General features: G+C 54.8%; 2 protein-coding genes across 5 annotated transcripts in view; both read right to left on the reverse strand.

Annotated features, from left to right (window-relative positions):
- SLC35E1 (solute carrier family 35 member E1) overlaps positions 1 to 5,340 on the reverse strand; it is a 14,419-nt gene extending 9,079 nt beyond the window's left edge. Inside the window, exons 1-4 of the mRNA XM_032868486.1 lie at positions 4,923 to 5,340; positions 4,464 to 4,534; positions 2,219 to 2,356; positions 883 to 1,008 (exon numbers count right to left, since the gene is read on the reverse strand). Of these exons, the coding sequence (XP_032724377.1) occupies positions 883 to 1,008; positions 2,219 to 2,356; positions 4,464 to 4,534; positions 4,923 to 5,340 (753 nt within the window). The remainder of the gene's footprint in view (positions 1 to 882; positions 1,009 to 2,218; positions 2,357 to 4,463; positions 4,535 to 4,922) is intronic.
- Positions 5,341 to 7,643: 2,303 nt separating this feature from the next.
- Positions 7,644 to 21,262, reverse strand: part of MED26 (mediator complex subunit 26) — a 52,312-nt gene continuing 38,693 nt past the window's right edge. For all 4 annotated transcript variants that reach the window (XM_032867561.1, XM_032867562.1, XM_032867560.1 and 1 more), the window contains exons 2-3: positions 11,005 to 11,079; positions 7,644 to 10,392 (exon numbers count right to left, since the gene is read on the reverse strand). In XM_032867561.1, coding sequence (XP_032723452.1) covers positions 8,740 to 10,392; positions 11,005 to 11,079 — 1,728 coding nt within the window. In that variant the 3' untranslated portion in view covers positions 7,644 to 8,739. The remainder of the gene's footprint in view (positions 10,393 to 11,004; positions 11,080 to 21,262) is intronic.

The following is a 21,262-nucleotide window of genomic DNA, read 5'->3' on the forward strand; positions in this document are numbered from 1 at the left end:
AAAAAAAAAACAACAGAAGGCCCTTCCTTCACTGTCCCACCCCGCCCACAAACCACCCCCCAACAACTCACTTGTTAACATCTGCAGTAAGCTAGAACTCTCCTCTGAAAACTGGTAATTGAAAAAAAAAAAGAGAAGCACTGACTTTCATGTACTTCAAGGTAACAAGTCTTGGTTGATGATGGAAAGTTCTCTGTTAACTTACAGATAATCAATATGGACAGTAGGTTAGAACGGAGCTGGTCTCCTGAAGAGCCTGGAGCTAAGGTGCATGCACCATACCTACAGGTGTGCTAAGGATGCAAGACCGAAGTCGAGAACTCCCATCAGGACTCATTAAGCCCTGAGACACATTTCCTCCCCTCTCTGTAACTCAGGCTTGGAAAAACCACGCCTCTCCTCACTGTCCCCTGCCCGTGGGTTTCAAATGCACTGTCTGGAGGCTGGCCTGGCAGGTGGTGGGAAGATCCTCTTGCCCACACTCGGAGCACTGTGGATCCCTCCACAGCAAACGGGAATACGGACAGAGGACACCGAGAAAGGAATCCAGCAATTCAAGTGCAGTTTTAACAAGTCCAAGTGAGACCTGAACAGACTGTCAGGACAGGAGAGTCGCCCGTGCAGGCATTTTTTTTAGTTCCTGATGCCACTGGCACAAATGCAGCAGCTGTCGACACCTGAGACCTAACCTGCTGGAGGAGGAAATGCAAAGGAAGCCGACTTCCTCGACTGCATGAGCAATGAGTCATGACAAAGCGTTAAGAGGGCTGGCTGCCAGGGGCCCCAGATGTTCCAAAGTCAACACAGTTTTAACTCCCCAACAAAGCAACTAATCTGAAACTAATCAAGAAAAGGGTGTGTTCACCGCGCTGGCCAACTCACCAGGTCACTGCTGACCAGGAAAGCTGAAAGGTCCACCAGGACCCACGTGGGGATCATAAAGAAGACAGCGTGGCAGCCCAAGATGTTCAGGAGCCGGAGATGGTGGATCCGAGAATCTCTCAATACCTAAAGAGAGAAAAACCTTTTTAAAGGCCAACTGAAACGCTAAGTGCCAAGAAGGGCTTGTTACCCAGGTCCCCAACACGGTGACTGTACCTTAGCCCTAACATCTGACCCTGACCACCAAACCTACAAGTGCACCTGCAGTGAGACAAAAATACCCCAAACAAATAAGGGCTGAGAAATGAAAAAAACAAAAACAAAAACCCAGCAACATCCAGTTCTGGTGAAGCTGCAGTGAAACAGACACTCTGAAATCTTGCTGCTTTTTGTCTAAATTGGCATACAGCTGTTCCAGAATACAACCAGGCAAAGTGTATCAGGACCCAAAAGCATCTCATACATTCCAACCCAGGAACGCTAAGCCTCCATAAGGAAATAACTCGACAGACAGGAAAACGTTAGGCAGAGATGTTTACTGTGTTACTTTTTTTCTTTTTTTTTTTTAAGATTTCATTTATTTGAAAGAGTGAGAGAGAGAGAAAAGGAGCAGGGGAAGGGGCAGAGAGCAGCCGACTCCCTGCTGAGCAGGGAACGCAGACGTGGGGATCCATCCATCCCAGGACCCTGGGATCATGACCTGAGCCAAAGGCAGATGCTTCACCGACTGAGCCACCCAGGCGCCCCCCCATTACTGCATTACGTATGACGAAGAGTTGGAAACAGCCTGCACTGCGGTTGGGGAACTGACTGCAGTGACTGTGGTGTCAGGAAAGAGTGTATTACAGGAGTTAGAGCAGTATTTTTTAATGATATGGGAGAATGTTATAAATAGTAAATATACAAAGCAAAATTCTGAAATGTATCTGTAATATTACAACTCTAAACACTGTGCAGAAAAGTCCCCTAGCATTAATAGTAGTTCTCTTTAGGGGACACTTCTGTGACTACTCAGTGTGGGACCGCCCGGGCAGGGGGCAGGTCTCTACTGATTACCCATCTCCCACACCCACTACAAAGCCTGACACGTAGTAGGTGCTCAGTAACTTTTCTGATCTCGGGGGGAGGCGACCCTTTATTTTTTCACACTGAGCATATGCTGATTTTATAACAGGAGACAAACTCTTGAAAAAAAAAAAATGAAACAAATACAAAACCAGCAGAAGGGCACCAGGATTCTTTCCTTGTTCCAACACCACAGAGATCCCTATTGCCCACTCTCTCACCCGAGCCACTCCCCCAGTCATCAGACATTTCCCAGATAGGGCCCAAATACCTTTTTGGAGAAAATATTCTGAAGCGAGAAGCACAGTGTGGCAGCGAGGGCACTGATGAGCCCCCACATGTCGAAGGACAACTCGGTGACAGTGGCCAGCAGGACGCCGCTGATGATGGGGATGAGTGACAGGTACACCTGCAGGAGGAGGGCGGGAGGGGCTGATGGCGGGCGCTGAGCCAGGCTGCCTCACACAGATGCCAGGAGCGGCCTCGGCTGCTCTCCCCTCCCTCAGCAAAGGGATCCCACCTACCCCGGGTCAACAGTGTTCGCTGTGATAGTGGTGCTGGAGGTGCAGATGGGGCAGAGTCCCTGGGGGCAGGGCTGTGTCACTTTGTGCGGCCCCACTCCCTACATGGTCATTTCCACTAAGAGCCTCAGCTCAGGGCCAGGAACGGGGGCTGGCCCTAGCAGCTCTACCCGGCTGCCGCCACCAACACACCAAGGCCTAAAATCCCGGTCCTCGGAGAGGCTGGCCAGGTACCCTCTTAGTTTGGTCTCTTCCAACTCGCAGTTACCCTTGGCTGGGATACTCCCTCTGTGCCTTCTCCCGCTAGAGACCTCCATCCCCCTCAGGTCTCAGTTCACAGAAAGGAGAACTTTCACCTCCCCCGCAAGCCTCCATCAGGTCCCTGTGCTGGTGTTTTGGGGCAGTGTTCTCCACCCACTAAAAGGGCCCGTCTGCTCGGCAGGTCACTACTCTATCCTAGCACCCAGCACATAGCACACACCCAGTAAGTGCTGGCTGAATGAAGAGTTAGTGCCGTGACAGGAGCCATTCGAGAAGATCCAAGCTTTCCAAGGCCAAGTGTATGCGATGGTCCCTAAGCTCGGGTGGCTAAATGGCTCCAAACTTCCAGAAAAGTAGGATCCATTTTCGACACCTAGCTTTTCTGACTCTCCAGCTCACCCTCCTCCTACAAAGGACACTTTAAAGCACTGCAGACATTTTAGGAGGGGTTGGTGAGGCCTTCTCATCCCCCCCTGGAGGAGAGAGCAAGGGATCTGGACTGGGGGGGTTTGCTCAATTCTAGCTCCCCCACTATAGGCTGTGGGCCTCAGGCACTTGACTCGCCCCTTTACGTCCCATCTCTTCAGCTGAGATCAAGAATGACAATTACCTGCCTTATCTTTCTCATAGGGTGGATCCATACATACTCTGTCTTTATCATTAGTCCTGGCCTAGACCATTCCTCAGTCCTTCCGCACTGTGTCAGGGGCCGGCTCCTTGCCCAAGCCGGGTACAATGTCCCATACTGGGAAACCTGATAAACACGATGTGATTATCGACTGACAAAGCTGCACACCTTCCAGGCAACTCCGACCCAGGGAGACAAGTCACACCTGACATCACCCTGGGGGTAGGCTACAGAGCACACCCAGGTCTTGCGGAGAAAAAAAGACAGGCTGAAACAAAAAATCAGCCAGGGGTGGCCCAATTTCCATAAGTCGATCCAGGGCACTGCCACTCTGGGTTACATAAAATACAGGATGCCAGAAACCAACCATGTAGAAAAGAAGCGCTCTGTCCAGCATGAAATGGATTCCAGCTGGGACAACAGGAGTCCCACTTCCACTTAAGGACACGGAGCAAGTCTGTCTCTGGCTGAAGCCGCAGCTTCTCTCACCCCAAGGCAGGAAATACCCTGGCTTGGCATCTTGAACAGACTCTGGATTGTGCCCAAAGCATCTTCCTTATGCAGTCCTAGCCTCTGCGTGTTGCTTTCACTTCCACTCCCAGACACTCACAATTCCTGGTGGTTTTTATTTTGAAGACTTCGCTGGGTTTTGCCAAAATCAGACTGTTTTGACTGGCAATCTCACTTCTGACCCCAAAAGTCCCCAACCTGACCGCTGTCACTTGCAAAGAAGCAAAACCTTGTCAGAGTTCCAGCAAGGCGTCAGATGTTCTATCCCTGGTCCCCCTGGAGGGGCACGTGGTACCCGGCCATGATGGGACCAAGTCACTGCCTACCAGCAACCACACGTGGGGAATCCAAACGTGGAGGAAAGCTGGACCTGAGAGGGACAGGAGCGTTCCCGAGACCACAAAGCAGAAGCAACTCAGGGACACACACCACTGCCTCCAAAGCGATTACAGAACATTAGGAGTAAAAGCCCACTAGATGCCTCTAAGCTGACTTCCTGATTTGAGAGGAAGCCAGGAGCCTGGACCACGTCACCAGCTGGGTACTAGCCAGGAAGCCCTTGAGGTCCCCACCTGCCCAGAACCCTTCTGGGTTACCTTGGTGCTCTGCTTCTCCTTCATGATGATCCTGGACAGGAGAACCACCCAGATGGGCATGGTGGCCTTGACTGCAAAGAGAGGCAAGGGGCTCTCAGGGAGACGCCCCAGTCCCAGAACCCACCCTGGTACTCTAATCCCAACTCCTCTACTGCGATGGGAGGGTTTGGCAGCCCCTTCCATCCTCCTCAGCCCTTCTTCTGTGCGGCTTCCCCCCAACCCAACAGTTGTGATTCGCCCTGCTCAGCTCCCAGCTCTCTTCTCAGCCACTTCCCTCCCCAAAACCCTTGTACGAGTCCCTCCCCTGCTACAAGCCTTGTTGGCCCCTAGCGCCTTCCTGACAGAAGTTGACTTCTCAGGCCGTCGGGCCGAAACCGGGCCATCGCACTCCCATCCAAGCGCCGAAACCCCAGGTGGCACGTCCCGGCCGCCGCCCCCCAGACCGGCCCCGGCACCCACCGGTGTGCGCGTAGGACACTGGCACCTTCCAGATGCTGACGTGCGCTGACACGGACGCGAAGTACTTGCCGAAGGCAAGTGGCAGCACGTAGCGCGGGTAGAAGCGCGGCGGCAGCAGCGGGCCGGGAGACGGATGCGGGCCGGGCCCGGGGCCCGAGACGGGCGGCGCGGGGGGCACGCGCCAGGCGCGCAGCAGCGGCGGGAGCCCCGCGCACAGCGCCAGGATGTGGCACAGCGACACGGTCACGGGGAACGGGAAGGCGCTCAGGATCACCTTATTGACCACGTTACCACCCGCGCTCAGCGCGTACCACAGCAGGCACAGCGCCGCCACCCGCGCGCCCTCGCGCGCCCCGCCGCTGCCGCCCGCCACTCCCGGGCCCCCCGCCCCCGCGCCCACCGCCGCCACCGCCGCCATCCTGCCCGAGCGGCCACCTCTTCCCGCCCGTCCGACCGCCCGACGCCGGGCGGGGGCGGGGCCGGGTAGGGGCGGGAGCTCCGGCCAACGCCGATCCCCATTGGTCGCCGCTGCCTCGCGTCACCGCCTCGCGCCGGCCGACGCGCCCGGCACCACGTAGCGGGCACAGGCCACGCCCCCCCGGTGGGCTTCCGGCCGGGGCGGTGCCTATCGCGGAAGCGGAACTTGGGGGCGCGGACTCCATCCTAGCGGGGTTCTACAGCGGTGGGTTGGCGCGGGGACCCTGGAGCCGTGGCTCGAGCTGAATGGGTAGGAGCGCAAAGGCTCTGTCTCGTTGGCGTCCGTGAGCGGGCCATCTAGATCGGGAGTCAAACCTCGATTCCCATGCTACATTGGCGCCCTCCAACCTGATTCCTGATGGGCGGGCGACGGAGGACACCCGAGGATAAAAGACCAGATCTTTCCGGAAAAGAAACCAAATTGTGAAAAGCTTTCCATAGGCTAATTTTTTTCTGCAAAAGCACGGGAGCGACTTCCATGGCCGGGCTCCAACAGAAGGGCTAGCCCGGAGCGCCCAGTCTCTGGGAGCTCGTCCTGGGAACCACTGCGACGTGTGCTGTACGGTAGTTATGACCATCTCCATTTCACAGACGGACAGAGGCCACTTGGCTTAGGTCGCCTGGCCAGTTCGAGATTCGTGGCCATGGTAGCCTACTCCCGCACCTGTCTCCAGGGCTCTTGCAGGTAGAAGAGGTGCCGGGCCGACTGCATGCCCAAGGGCAGTCCGGATACAGCAGCCCCAGACCCCAGCGGAGGAAAACAAGATGGTTTTCAGTAAGATGGTTTTATACTAAAGGACTTTGATTTTTTTTTCCAAAAATCATGTACTGACAACTTTTGGGGTGTGGGGGGGTTAAGATGCCATTTTACAATGTCTTTACTTGGCAAATTAGAAAGTGGCAACCCACTCATTTCCAAAATGTAGGGGAGAAATCTTAACTGTGTGTTCTCAAAAGCAGACAGTATCTTTATCCTGGGACTTAATGGATACTCAAGACAGAAGTGGTCCTGCAGGTGGGGCAGGGATCAGGGAGATGCTCATAAGATGCCAACCTGTACCCTAATATCTTCCAGCTGTGCTTACGACCTTTTGTCACAGAATAAATCACTTCCTGGGGACACCCACACAGCAGCAGGGCTGGCCCACATTTCAGGTACAGTGGACTTAGGAAAGTAGTTACTCCATAGCACAAAGTGTTCTACTGACATGCTCCACTCCCTGCCCCCCTCTTTTGGCTTAAACTCTGATCCTTTAACTTACCCTCACAGCTCTGGGGTAAGCACTTTCATCTTCCAGAGAGATGGGTGTATAGGAGTGAAGTGATTATCTTAGAGCTGTACAGCACAGAGATGGCAGGTCCAAAATTCAACCTCAGCCTGTCCTCAAATCTGCTTCATCCCTGCCCTTATCTTAGGGTGGGTGTGTCTTGTACCAAGGCCCTGTCAGAAATCGCTGCTGCTTCTGAAATTGTGGTTTTTGGGTTGACTCTGTTCCTGGATCCCCTAGTTCGCCCTGTGGAACTCTTATTTATCAGAGCAAATGTGAGAGCACAGAAGCAGGGGGTGTCCAGGCAGAGGGAGAAGTAGGTGCGGGGCTTGATACCAGGACTCTGGGATCATGACCTGAGCCGAAGGCAGATGCTTAACCGACGGAGCCACCCAGGTACCCCAGGATTGTCCCTCTTAAGGGGGAGCTGCTGCTTCATCTGTGATATGAGTAGGTACATCCAACATGACTTATTCTGGACTGAACATTTTTGAAAACCAAAGCCTTAGCTTATGGTTTCAGGGATGAGGGAGAAGGAAATACTATCATAGTCAAGGCAGAAAAGTTATTTTTTAAAAATAGCACCTGCCAGTTACTAAGGCAGCTCCAGGCCTGCATGGGGAGCTAGCAGCCCAGGGCCAGAGCCAAGGGGTGCAGTGCCAGACATGGCTCTGGGCCATGCCCTGTCCAAGCTAGATACTTTCTGGGGTAAAACAAGGTTACTGAGACGTAGGACATGGAACATCTTTAGAGGGCTTCTCTCTGTGGAGCAGGTGACCCCGGAGGTGGGAGAGGCAACAGGGCCCTGAATGAGTGAAAGGCAGGTGGAGGTCAGTTTTCATGCAGAACAGTAATAGGCGGGCTTGGCCACTTTGCCCTGCCTGTCTCCCTGCAGTCTGGCAATGGAGCCCAAACCTTGGACACAAAAGGCGGATTTGACTGTAAATGATCAAATTAGTAACGATTCTGAGACTGGTTTGTGCAAATGGTTTTTTTTTTTTATTTCCACATTTATATCACAAGGTGTCCACTTACTGGACCAAATAGCAAAGTTGCTCCCTTCTGCGTCCTGACAACACAGAAGTCTAGGTACTGTACATTCACTAAGGCTCCTTGTTTTTGCAAATCGCGTTTATGACAAATAACCATAAGGCAAACGAATCTAAAGGAATGGTTATGAGTGTTTCCAGCGTACAGACAGGTCTCCTCTTGCCCAACAATACAGCTTACACACCAGTAGCACCCGCGGTTACTTTTGTGTTTTTTGGGAGGGGACTCTAGAAAGGTGACATTTTCAAGATATGCGCAGGAACGGGAAAGAAACAGAAAAGGGAGAAAGAGGAAAATTATTTGGCTGGTGGTCGGATGGAAGAGGGGGATAAAATAAACTCCTAGAAAACTTAGATTTTTGCAGCATATTTTTCAAAACTGGGTTTTTAACCGAAACCAGATGAAAAATGTGTGGATGCCCACGGAGTGTAGGCCGTACTGGCTGGCCGGCTGGCCCACCTGCTGCCGACCGCTCGCTGCAGCGGACAAGCTTCTGGCGTCCGGACTGAAGGACTGGCCAAGCGGGGTGCAAACAGAGGCCCTGGTGCAGGTACCCCCACTGCCTGAGACACTCAGGGCCAAATTTAAAAAAAGGAAAATGCAAATAGATGAGATGCGTGCTTCGGTTGCTGTGTTTAAAGGGAACCTCTCCCCCAGGTTTTCTGTGCCTGCCTGCAACTGACGTCCCAGCTCACGGGTGCTGGGAGGTGTCCGCACCTCTTCCGGGGTGGGGAACTAACGCTTTTTTATAGCTGGTTTGCTATAGAGTTCTGAACTCACTTTGCCGGCCTTCCTTCCACACGGTCCTTCCTTTGCAATTTTGTTAGTAAACTGGTAGCAGCATTTCACAAAAGAAGGAGAATTTTGAGGGAAGAGCACGGAGAGACCTCGAGACTCCCGCCCCCTCCCTCCCGCCCGGGCCGGACTCCCCAGATTCCCAACCACCGGAGGCAGCCACGCCCCGCTGCCCGCCTGCCATGCTAACTGCGAGGTGGGAATGCACTTAGAGGCCGACAGGCTGGTCAGTCCAAGCAGACATAAGGCAGAATGTTCAACCGCCCGTCGTCGCCGTGCGGGTCGAGCGATATGCACTGCGTCCAGTCATACCAGTTACCCTGTGTGTCCTGACACCCGTTCACCCCAGGCCACTGGTGGGCCTGGATTCTGTCCAGATCGTCCTGCGTGACCTCGCGGTTCAGCCCTGGGAGGTCCGTGGGCGCGCTGTGAGGCACCAGCACGTGCGGCTTCCGGGCCCCCCGCCGGGTGCTCTCCTCCTGCTTCAGGTACTCAGACATGAAGTGGTGAGCCCCTGGGGTCTGCGCGCCTGACGACGAGAGCAGGCTGCTCTGCCGGCTCAGGTAGGACTGGATGATCTCATTGCGCGACAGCTCCTTCCAGTTCGTCTGTTCAAAAGGGCTCTGGACGCTGGCCTTGGCCTCAGGTTTGTCCAGCTCTGTCCTGGGCTGCTCTGTGTGCACAGGGCTGTCCGCCCGCACTGGCTCTTTCTGGGTCAGAGGTTTGATCTGTCTGGTCATGGGGTCAAAGGTGAGCTTCCGCTCTTTTAACCGGACAGGCTTGACACCCGCCTCAGCCACCTGCCCATCCAAGTTCACCGTGTAGTCACGAGGCCGGTACCTCTTCTTCTTTTTGCTGTCCGAGCCACCAGAGGAGGCAGCATCGCTGTCCGCCTTCGAAGAGTCCGGGGAAAAGCCTGCCCGGGGAAGGTGGGGCTCGGAGGGAGGCAGCCCCACCTTGCAACCCTGCCCTGCCAGCCGCTGGTGGCCCTCAGGCTGCTCCAGCCAGCGCACTGGGCTCTCTGCACTGGACAGCAGCTCGAGCCGCCTCACGGGTGGCGTGGACGGCTGGGCCAGTGGAAGTGGTGATGGCACTTGTGTGGCATCAAGCGCCTGGGGCCGTGGAGAGGGGCTGGGCATGGAGCCCTTGGGCGTGTACGGGCTCCGCTGCCGGGCAAAGGAGCCCTCGTGCCGTGAGTTCCGGGGACTGAAAGAGCAGCGAATCAGCCCCTTGGGGTGAGGGGGGCCTGGAGTCTCATCCACCCGGTCCATCTGCTGCAGCACCCCAGCCTTTGTCTGCAAGCAGGGGCCAGGGGGCTTGCCCAGGCCTGGGGAGCTGGTGTGCGGCCGCACGGCGTTGACGGGAATCTTGCCGCTGTGCTTGTCGCTCTCGCCTTGCTCCAGGCGGCCGCCCTCGGGGCCCGCGTGCCCGCTGCCATCCAGAGTGCCCGGGAAGCTCTCAGGGCTCCCGCCGATCCCGTTCGTGGGGAGGGGGGATGAGTTGGGTACCAGAGAGTCATGGCTGGCTTTGGAGACCTTGGGAGGTGGCCCAGGGTGGCCAAGGTCACGCTGATCTCCCCGGCGCTTGCGGCTGCCCAGCCTGTCCAGCCGCTGTCCAGGTAGCCTCTGGATGTCGTTGCGGTTCTTCAGGTCATGGATGCTCTTGGGAGCGCCAGCCGCCCCCACCTCCGGCCGGCAGTTGTGAGCACCCCCGTTGGCAGAACCAGTGCCGCCCGCCAGCCCCCGCAGCGCTGCCTCATTCTGGTGCACAGGCTCGATGAGCTTCTGCCAGCTCCGCAGCAGCTTCTTGGCCCGCTTGGCGAGCTCCTCGTTCTTCGTTTTCTTGCGGACGTCGTTGATGAGCTTCCCAAGTCGAGTTTCCTACAACCAAAGAGAGACAATGACGTGCTTTGGGGACAGGAAGTCCCCCATGGAAAGGGAGCTGAGGGCCCCTGGCCTCTGGATTAATCCCACTGCCCCTTAAGACCCAGAGTTCCTGGATAACAAAACCCATGGGGATTTGGGCTCCTCTGTGACCTCTAACTTCTCAAATCTAGTCCTCAAACTTCAGAGTCCCAGGGCCATAGGCGGCATCTTCAGAAGCACCATCCCAAAGGCTCCTGGCGACCTAGAGGCTGTGCGTCACCAAGGCCGGTGCAAGGACACGCTGCCAGGGAAGCTCTTTGGGCGCGAGCACACTGTGGCAAAGGCAATGGCAGACGGAGGGCCTGAGCCAGCATCGCTCACTGGAGCACCCCCACTCCTGCCCCCTCCGGCCAGGCACGCCTCCCAGGCCAGGACTAAAACCACCCAATTCCTGCAGTACCCATGGGAAGATGGCCGGGAGGATACGTACACCCCTCCCTCAGCACTACTAAGTCCTCACCTGGCCAGTGAGAGCAAAGGCTCCAAGGAACCCGGAAGGACTTGGGTTGGGGAAGCCCAGGCCCTGCCCACCCTTCTCTTCCCAATGTTGGGTCTGGGGACACTCACCTCCAGTGCCTCTTTGGTAATGGGGTATTTCTCCAGGCTGGAGATGACTTCCAGCACCGCCACCATGTTCCGGATCTAGGGAACAAGAGCCACTTGTCAGGCCTCTGTTCTTCTCCCCATGCCAGCCGCTCAGGCCTCTCCCTCCCCAAGAGCCAGCGGAGTTGCCACACCCAAGCTCTCACCCTGTGCCATCTCCTACCCGCTCCTGAAGGCGACAAGGCACCCAGGGCCCGCCCTCCTGTCCGCTGCCTCTAGTGCACGGGGTGCAGTGGGCCACGAGCCCGTCCATGGCCATGCCCACCGGCCCAAGTGGTGGTCACACGGCTGAGATCCATGACATCTGTGGTAAGTTCTGCTCCTGAGCTGGCAGAGGCGTTCTACTCTAGCATCTCATGGGGCCAAGGTGCCGAACAATTTATCCAATAAAACACACGGAGCTTAAAAAATCAGTAAAGGGGCACCTGGGTGGCTCAGTAGGTTAAGCTTCTGCCTTCGGCTCAGGTCATGATCCCAGAGTCCTGGGATCGAGCCCCTCATCGGGCTCTCTGCTCGGCAGGGAGCCTGTTTCCCCTTCTCTCTCTCTCTCTTGCTGCCTGCCTCTCTGCCTACTTGTGATCTCTGTCAAATTAATAAATAAAAAAAAAATCTTAAAAAAAATCAGTAAAGGCGCATCTCCTGTTGCTCTTAGTTCCACTACACTTCACAGATACTGTGTTTGCTATGATCCAAGGTCTGCGGCAGCCCTGCGTTGAGCGAGTCTAGGATACCACTATTCCAACAGCTTTTGCTCACCCTGTGTGTCCGTCTCTGTGTCACATTTTCACAGTTCTCATAATATTTCCGATTTTTTTTTTACTATTATATTTGTTACAGTGATCTGTGATCAGTGATTCTTGATGTTACAACTGTGATTGTTTTCAGGTGCCACAAACTGCCCCCATAGAAGATGGCAGACTTCACGGACACTGTGTGTGTGTGTTCTGACTGCTCCACTGCCCAGCCACTCCTGTCTCTCTCTTCTCCTTGGCCTCCCTGTTCCCTGAGACACAACAGTGGTGAAAATCAGCCAAACGATAACCCTACAATGGCCTCTACGTGTTCAAGTGCAAGAGAGAGTCACACATCTCTCACACATCTCTCACTTTAAATCAAAAGCTAGAAATGATTACACTTAGAGAGGAAGGTGTGCCCAAAACCAAGACATAGGCCAAAAGCTACTCCTCTTGTGCCCAAACACTTAGCCAAGCTGTGAAGGCAAAGAAAGTTCTTGAAGGAAATTAAAGTGCTAGTCTAGTGAACAAAGAAAGCGAAACCGCCTTCTTGCTGATAGGGACTAAGTCTGAGTGGTCTGGATAAAAGATCAAACCACCACATTCCTTTAATCCAAAGCCTCGTCCAGAGCAAGGCCCTAACTCTCTTCAATTCTGTGAAGGCTCAGAGAGCTGGGGGAGCTGCAGAAGCAAAGTCTGAGGCCAGCGGAGGTTGGCTCATGGGGTTCAAGGAAAGAAACCAACTTCATAACCTGAAAGTGCCAGTGAAACGGCAGGTGCTGACGTAGAAGCCACAGCAAAGGACCCAGAAGATGAGATGATTCATGAAGGTGGCGACACTACTCAGCAGACTGTCAGTGCACATGAGACAGCCTTCTACTGGAAGAAGATGCCGCCCAGGACTTTCAGAGAGAAGCCAATGCCTAGCTACAAAGCTTCAAAGGACAGGCTGACTCTCTTGTTGGGGGCTAATGTGGCTGGGGACCAAGTTGAAGCCAATGCTTATTTACCATTTGGAAAATCCTCGGGCCCTTAAGAATTATGCTAAATCTACTCAGTCTGTGCTCTAGAAAAGGAACAACGAAGCCTGGTGACAGCACATGAATTTGTAACATGGTTTACAGACTATTTTAAGTCTGTTGAGACTTACTGCTCAGGAAGAAAGATTCTTTTCAAAGTATTACTGCTCATTGACAATGCACGTGGTCACCCAAGAGCTCTGGCATGTGCCATGAGACTGATGTCGTTTCCATACCTGCTGTCACAACACCCATTCTGCAGACCATGGACTGAGAAGTCATTTCAACTTTCAAGTCTGATTATTTAAGAAGTACACTTTGTAAGGCTATAGCTACTGTACATAGTCATTCCTCAGACGCATCTGGGCAAAGTAAATTGAAAACCTCTGGAAAGGGTTTACCATTCTAGATGCCACTGGGAAGAGATCAAAATATGAACATGAACAGGAGTTTGGAAGCAGTGGATTCCAACCCTCATGGATGACTGAGGGTTCAAGACGTCGGTGGAGGAAGTAACCGCAGGCATGATGGAAACAGCCAAAGAACTAGAATCATAAGTGGAGCCTGACAATGGGACTGAATTGCTCCAACCTCACGCTGAAACTTGAACAGTTGAGGAGTTGCTTCTAACGGATGAGCACAGAGCAGGTTTCCTGAGCTGGAATCTACTCGTGGTGAAGATGCCGTGAAGACTTGAAATGACCACAAAGGGCGTAGAGTATTCTAGAAAACGAGCTGATAAAGCAGTGGCAGCATTTGAGAGGACGGACCCCCATTTTGAAAGAAGCGCTACCATGTGTCAAATGCTATCAAACAGCATCGCGTGCTACAGAGAGATCGTCTGTGAAAGGCAGACATCACTGCTGCCTTATGTTAAGAAACTGCCACAGCCACCGCAGCCGTCAGCAGCCATCACTATGGAGGCAGGATGTTCCATCAGCAAAAGATTATGATTTGCTGAAAAATGAGATGATGGTTAGCATTTTTTTAGTAATAAAATTTTGGGGGGCTTTTTTGTTTTAAAGAGCAGGGGAGGGAGAGGAAGACTCTTGAGCAGACTCCACGCCCAGCGTGGAGCCCAGCGCGGGACTCAATCTCATGATCCTGAGACCGTGACCTGGGTTGAAATCAAGAGTTGGAGTTAACTATGTCACCCAGATGCCCCAATAATATAGTATTTTTTAATTAACATATATACATTGGCTTTTTAGATATAATACTATTATACACTTAACAGACTAGAGTATAGTGAAAACACCATTCTTATGTGCACTGGGAAACCAGAAACTTCATTTGCCTCCATTTACTGTGATAGTTGGTGGTCTGGAGCCCAACCCACAGTATCTCTGAGGAATGACTGCACGCAGTAATCCAATCAATTTGGCTACATTTAAAAGACTCTTTATATAAGCTTATCTCAAGATGCCAAGATGCAACAGAGTGGGAGAAGACGGATACCACATGGCCCCGAGGAGCTGTATGTATCTGAACACAGAAACCCTGGGCCAGCACACAAGAATAGGCACCAGGTGAAAGAGGAGAGGACAGCCCCTGTGCTCAGCTCTTGCAGGCATGAAGAAGCCAGGAGAGGCTACCCTGCGGACATGGCCACCAACCGGCAAAAGTGGCATCTGAGAGTACCAGGGAATTCTGGGTCCTGCCAAGTCTAGGGTGTGATGGCCTCTGGTAGTCTCACGTGTGCACACCTGCTGACCAAGCCATTCCATCCCTTGTCTGCTATTCGCTGTAGGCCAGGCCCTGCTCTCACACCACGTTTCCACGTGGCACTGCTCTGTGGAATCTGAACGACCCCATGGGGAAGGTACTATCATCACATTTTACAAAGAAGGGACGGCACACAAAGGTGCAGGTCATGTAGTCAAATGTTATGACACCAGTGTCTTCCAAGAGTCAAAGAAGCAGAAAGAAAAATTCAAGAGTAACAGAAACGAGCCACTCGTAACCTCAGTGCACCGATAAGACGAAGCTCAGACCACAGGGAGTGGAGTCATGGAAAACACACTGCGTGATCCATCCACACCCGTCATCAGAGCATACTCAAAACTTAGTTTAAGATCAGTCATGGACTTGGCCACTGGCCAATCACAGACCTAAATATGAAAGCAAAAACTCAGTCTTAGTTAGAAGACACAGGGCAGTTATCTCTATAACCTTGGGGTAGACAAAGATTTCTCAGAACCCCCAAAGCAGTAACTGCCCAAGAAAAATACTGACAAACTAGGCTTCACGAAGATTAAGAACTTCCGCCTACCACAAGAAGCAAACCTCAGCCCGGGAGCGCATGCCTAGTGAGGGGCTTGGCTCCAGGAGAGAAAGCGAGCTCCTGCGGCTCAACCCCCCCTCCCCCGGCCCCAAGCAGCTGCAGGTTTTGGTGGGCTGGTGAGACAGGGGAGCCCTTGCCTTGAGCAAGCCCCCCCCCCCCAACAAGATCACACAGTGAGCACATCACACGCCCACACACACTGGAACGAAGCTATGCAGGCACGCGAAAGGGCACAAGGAAAGGCACATCTCCCACCCAGCCAACGCAGTATTGCCCTGTATCTTTCCCCAAAATACTCCTTGCATATAGAAGCTTGTGTATATACTTAACACACACTTTAAAAAAAAAAAAAAGCAAAACATGACTCTATGCCTTACTTTTTCTCACTAACATCAGAAACACCCAACACCACAGACTTCCTCAGCAATTCCTTCCAGGATGGGGTCAGGGGGAGGGAGGGCCCCACTTGAGCAGTGCTGCGTCCCTCCTTTTCCACTTACTGTTACAAACAAGGCTGCAACGTCCAACTTTACTCGAGGCAATTCTGGGCTAACACACAAGCTGCTAGAGGGGCTGCTGGCACCAGGGCCATGAATGACTGTAATGAGCCACCAGGGAGGCTGCTCCCATTCCATGCCCACTGTAGGAGAGGAAGGTGGGGAAGCCTGTTTCCCACATCCTTGCCAGCACTGATGTGCTGGTTTCCTCTGCTGCCAAAATGATCACACAGGATCACAAACTGAGTGGCTCAAACACCATGCGTGTGTATATCATGTTAAGTTCTGGAGGGCAGGAGTGTGGTTTGGGTCCCCCTAGGCTGAGATCCAGGTGTAGTGTAGGCATGCCGCTCTCCTTTCAGGAAGCTCTCAAGAGCGGTTTCCTACTCCTTCGGTGCTGAAAGAATTAATCCTCCTTGCTGTACCGAGGGCCCCCTTTTCCTGCTGGCTGGCTGTCACCTGAAGGCCATTTCCAGCTTCGGGAGGGCGCTGCACTCCCCAGCTCATGGCACCTCAGTCTACCTCCCAAGCCAGCAACAGGCCTGAGTCCTCCCACTGCACCTCTGAGCCAGCCAGGAAAGGGTCCACTTCTAATGACGGGATGAGGTTGGACCCACCTGCGCCATGCAGGTCTGCACCCTCACTCACATGTGCACCCTCCTGCCATACAAGGTACCACATGGCCAGCTTCCGGGGACTAGGATGTAGACATCCATGGGGGCTGTGACTCTGCCGACCATGTGGATTCCCAGCTTATCTGCCTTATTTCCAGCTGAAAGCAGCTGTCACCTCCACCCGCCACCCCAGGTTCTCTGTCTCTTCTGAGTGTGAACTGCAGTGACCACAGCGCATGCCAGTGACCCTCACTGTGCCAGCCAGAGCTCCCACAAGGCTGCCCCTCTGCCAGGGGGCCCAAGCCACCCCTTGGCAACAAAGGTCTCCCCACGCACTGTTCTCATTCAGGGCTGTGCCCAAGAACGCACACATCCAGATGGCCCCCAAAATCTACCCCAAGCTATACTGAAGGAAGGGGTCTGAGAGGAGACGCTCTCCATCCTTCTTTCACATACCTTTGACGTGCCACGGACGGGGACTCAGCGCAAGAGGAGACCGCACAGTGAGGAGGCCAGTACCACAGGGACAGCAAGGCCACCCACTCCCTGTCCCCAGCCCTGGGATTCCAGCCCTGATGGGGTCCTGAGCCTGCCACATGGCCTGTCTCCACCCCAGTGACCTCACCCGGGTATATTTAGAACCCTGGGCCCCCACACGCTCCTGAACCACAGTCCCTGCAGAGCGAGCTCGGCAGCACAGACTGTCCTTGTCCTTGGGCAGACGCTGTCCCGCTGCCAGACAGGAGGGGGGAGGCAGAACACCTGGGCAACCCCGGAGGCTGGTAGCCAGCTAGCACCAGAGACCTGGCGCAGTTGGAGCCGCCCCTGGGAGCTGCGCCGGAGTGGGCAAGGGGACGTCTGCAGGCCCTGCCATCCTCGCTGAGCAGCTCCCACACTTGAGGCCGTGTGCAGTCTGGCTTGGAGCAGGCTCTCCGGCTCCCAGCCCTGTGGAAAATGCTACCTCTGCCTAACCTCTTTCTGCCCTGGCTACCTGCAAGTTCAGGACTGTCCTGGGGTGCTCACTCCTCCGGCTCTGCCCCACCCTGAAGGGATGGTGGTGAGGGCATGGAGCACTGAGTAGGAAGCACTACCTGGGCATTTCAAGTTCCGTCAGTCTCCTGAGGACCACGAAGCGGACCCCGAGAAATGCTCCAAGAAGTCTGGCCCTGAGCCCTGACGCTCACCACACCCGACAGGCAGGAGTCTGTGCAGCGCCAGGCCCAGCCTGGCCTCTGGTCTCAGACCCAATATGCAGTGTCACCCCAGCCAGCCTGTGGCTCTGCCTGGGTTGGGCACGCCAAGATGGAAGGCTCCTGAACCAGCCTCCCCAACACACCCACCCACACAGAAGCAGCCAGGCCTCCCAGGATGAGATGTCCATCAGGAGGCTCCCAACCAGGTTCCAGGCCTGCAAAGCCCCAGCACGAGGCCCTCGGGCCAGGGAAGTCAGTGTTAAGTGGAAGGCAGACCAAGCATGCGTACAGAGAGGGCAAGACCTGAGTGGGCCTGTCCCAGGGTGTCCACAGCAGAGGTCCTAGCACCTAGGGAGATGGTGACATGGCACCAAAGCTCTGGAGGGGAGAGAGAGGACCAGAGTGAAGACAGTGGAACGAGCACGGACGCCAGGAGGAAGAGCAGATAGTGGGGAAGTGGGCGGGCTCCTACACGACCTGCCTTTCAGCTCTGGCCACTGTATGGGACCTAAACTGCTGCTGCGACACCCACGGACCACTTGTCTTCGGCCCGTCCTGGGTCCCTCCTGGCACCCGGCTGCAGGTGCCACAATCACAGCACAGACGCTGCTCTGTTCCTGTACAGGGAAGAAGCTTCTGGGCACCCCCGCAGTGGGGGCCTTTGGGCAGTTCTGGTGGCCAGAGCCCCGGGGCCACATACCAGCCTCTCGCTGTCAGGAGGAGCCAGGTGCATTAGCTGTCTCCCTCGGGATCTGTTCTCAACAAGAACAAAACCAAGAATACCTCTCAAAACCAAAGGGTTTTCCCAAAAGGGACAGAACTCACAAATGAAGGATGCCTGAGCACCCAAAGTCTCTCATTTTCTCCTTAGGGCTCCTTCAGTAGATGCAATTTAATTTGTATATATGTAACAATTAACGAAGCCAAGTGTCACCTCCCCTTTCTACCAATGAGGACTTCCCATGTGAACCGCTCACCATCTCAGCCCACTTATTCTCTAGTGGGCTGCCCTCTTTACTGGAAGTAATTACTCACCTAGCCAAGGAGCCCGCAGGGTGGTGGTGTGCCCAAGGCAGCTGGGCAAGGAAGGTATCATGAGAGGGGGAGGGCCACTCTGGAAGTGCAGGGAGCAGGCAGGGCCAGAAGACTCCTTAACTACCTCACTGAGCACTTGCATATCCTAGACTGGAGGCTCAAGGGCCATAATCACATCCACTCCGTAAGACAGGAAAGTCAGCGTCACACGGGCAGCTCCACCAGCCAGTGTCTCCAGCATCCCTAAACAAGGCACCTCCCAGCTCCGGCATGGGGAGAGAGAAAGCACGTTCGCGCTCACACCTACGGGACACCTATGGGACACCCCAGGGATACATGCTCCTCACCACCAACCCCAGTTCCCAGGGCTTTTCTGGGGTCTTCCCACAACACGAGAACCAAGAGCAGGCACTAAGAAGCAGAAAGACCTTTCCTCCCGGGGAGACCGTCAGCACAGGCTCAGTCGCTGCTCCAGCCAGGCTGGCTAACCAGCAGTATTTGCTGCACGGCAAGAAGGGGGGCTGGATGCACACAGGAGGGGATGGCACCCGCACAAGCAGCCTGAGCTGAGCCAGAGCGCTAGTGCACCGCTTGCGCGAGAGGCTGGTGACATCCTGGTCTCCTCACTCTGCCAGGCCAAGCAGGGGCAGTGAGGAGCCCTCCACGCACACTGTGCTCTGTGGGAGCCGCTAAAGGGGCACCGCTCACCCCCCAGCGTTGCATGACCCGTTTCTCAGTGTTCACTGGAGAAACGATAAACTTGGGTGTGGACAGCAGAAGGGGATGGATGAAGAGACACCGACTGGCTCTAAACTGGTCTCTACGGAAGCTGGGGCGCGGCTACATTATTCTCTCTACTTCTACGTTTGAAACTGGCCACAAATCGGGACTCCTGGGTGGCTCGGTCGGTTAAGCGTCTGCCTTCAGCTCGGGTCATGACTGCAGGGCCCTGGGATCGAGCCCCATGTCAGGCTCCCTGCTCAGCGGAGAGTCGGCTTCTCCTTCTCTCTCCCTCTGCTTCTTCCCCAGCTCGTGCTTGCTCTCTTGCTCTCAAATAAATAAAATCTTTCAAAAAAAAAAAAAAAAGAAAACAACTGGCCACGAATCTAAAGCATTACAAAGTACACGTATTTCCTCACATGGGGATGGGACATCACTGTCACTGGAGGTGGAATAAGATGGCAGTTGGTAGCCGCATGGAGGTGAAGCGAGGAAATCCCTGCTTTCCAGTTCCACACGCTGGCTTCTCCCTACACCAGGGGTACCTGCGTGGGGAGGGAGGCCGAGGGCTGGTGGGATGCTGGCCCCTCAACCTCTATTTCAAACTATAGGGCGCCTTCTAGCCAGTGCAACCTTTGGCTTTTCTCACCGAGCCCCCTGCAAGTAGCTCAGATGCAGCTCACAGACTCAGTGTAAAGACCACCCACACCCCCCCGCGGCGAAGGGGGTCAGGGATCTACTGAGGCGGGTCCGTGCCTCCCTGCACAGAGCCCACAGACAGCTGGAACCCCGGCCATGCCTGATTCCTCATGCTTCTGAGACCAGTTTGTTGCCCTCAAATAGGGAGGATGCCTCAGGTCTAGGAGGGCACCCATCTAGACAGGGGCCAAACAGCTTCCTGAGGGCCTCTCCAGAGCTGGGGGTGGCTGCACCCACAGAGAGGGCAGGTTCTGTGGCTGGGTTCCCAGAGTGCTGAGGCCAGGGAGGAGCCAGCACCCAGGCTTCTGACATGACAGTAAGCCCCAGGCAGCTGGGCAAGGAAGGTATCAGGAGAGGGGGCTCAGAGGTATCAGGAGACGGGTGAGAGCCCTCACCAGTCTTTGGAGGCTAGCATGTATGTGTTCACACATGCATGAGGTCAGAAGCCAGGGGAAGGTCGGTCAGAGTCTAGGGGCATCTCACAGTGGGTCCCAGGTCAGGTCACCCCATCCGGGGAGGGTAAAACATGGTAAAGAGCAACAATAACCCAGCGAAGGGACAGCCCGCCAATGCCGCCCTGTGGCAGCCCTCTGAAACCCAGTGACATCACTGGCTCCTCCAGAGTCCAGGATGCCAGACCAGCTTCAGAAAACCTGCCTGCAACAGGGCACATGGAATCATTTTTAACACCAAACCCTATCAGAAAAAGCATTTTAACTGGCCCACATCACACGTCTGAAAGTTGCTCTGTGAATCGGATCACTGGTCTGATCCTGGATCCGTGTTAGGAGCTGGGGCCAGCACAGTGGGGTACACCTGCCACCGACCAGCCCCCTCCTCCCCTATTTCGGGGCCGATGTAGGTAAATCCCAGGCCCTGAGTAATTACCACTCTGTGGGGGATTTCCAACTCCACGTGAAACAAGGAACCGAGACTCTGAGCTAGAGTCCGTGAGGCCTGCTGCTCACTGTTCTTTCCTCCATACTTCAAGGGTTCCCGCCCTGCCCCAAATCCCCGTTCTCTCAGGAATGAAGCTGGATGTGTGCAGCCATGCTGGCACAGGGGAAACCCAGTGCTCCTTGAGGTCTGAGCACTGGTGGGGCCCACAGTCAGTGAGCTGGGGCAGGCCCACCGCAGCCTGACTCTCACAGGATCACCACCTGTTGACTTCCTCCAGGGGCCAAGCTGTCTAGCTTTTTGTCCTTGCAAGCCCACTTTACAGGTGAGGAAACCGAGGGTCTAGGAAGGTCATGGGGATCCAGGGCTCAGCACACAGCTAGAAGGTGGCAGAGTACAGTCTTACATTAGCCTGGCACAGGTCTGCTCATCACACACAGTCCAGCTGGTCCTTTACCAGGTGGGGTGAGGGAGGGCACCGAGATGCAGCCCGGCTGGTGATGCTGGCACCCCGCCCACATACTCTCCCT

Source organism: Lontra canadensis, unplaced genomic scaffold, assembly GCF_010015895.1.
Source record: "Lontra canadensis isolate GAN:19392208 unplaced genomic scaffold, GSC_riverotter_1.0 scaffold35, whole genome shotgun sequence".
Taxonomy (NCBI): Eukaryota; Metazoa; Chordata; class Mammalia; order Carnivora; family Mustelidae; genus Lontra; species Lontra canadensis.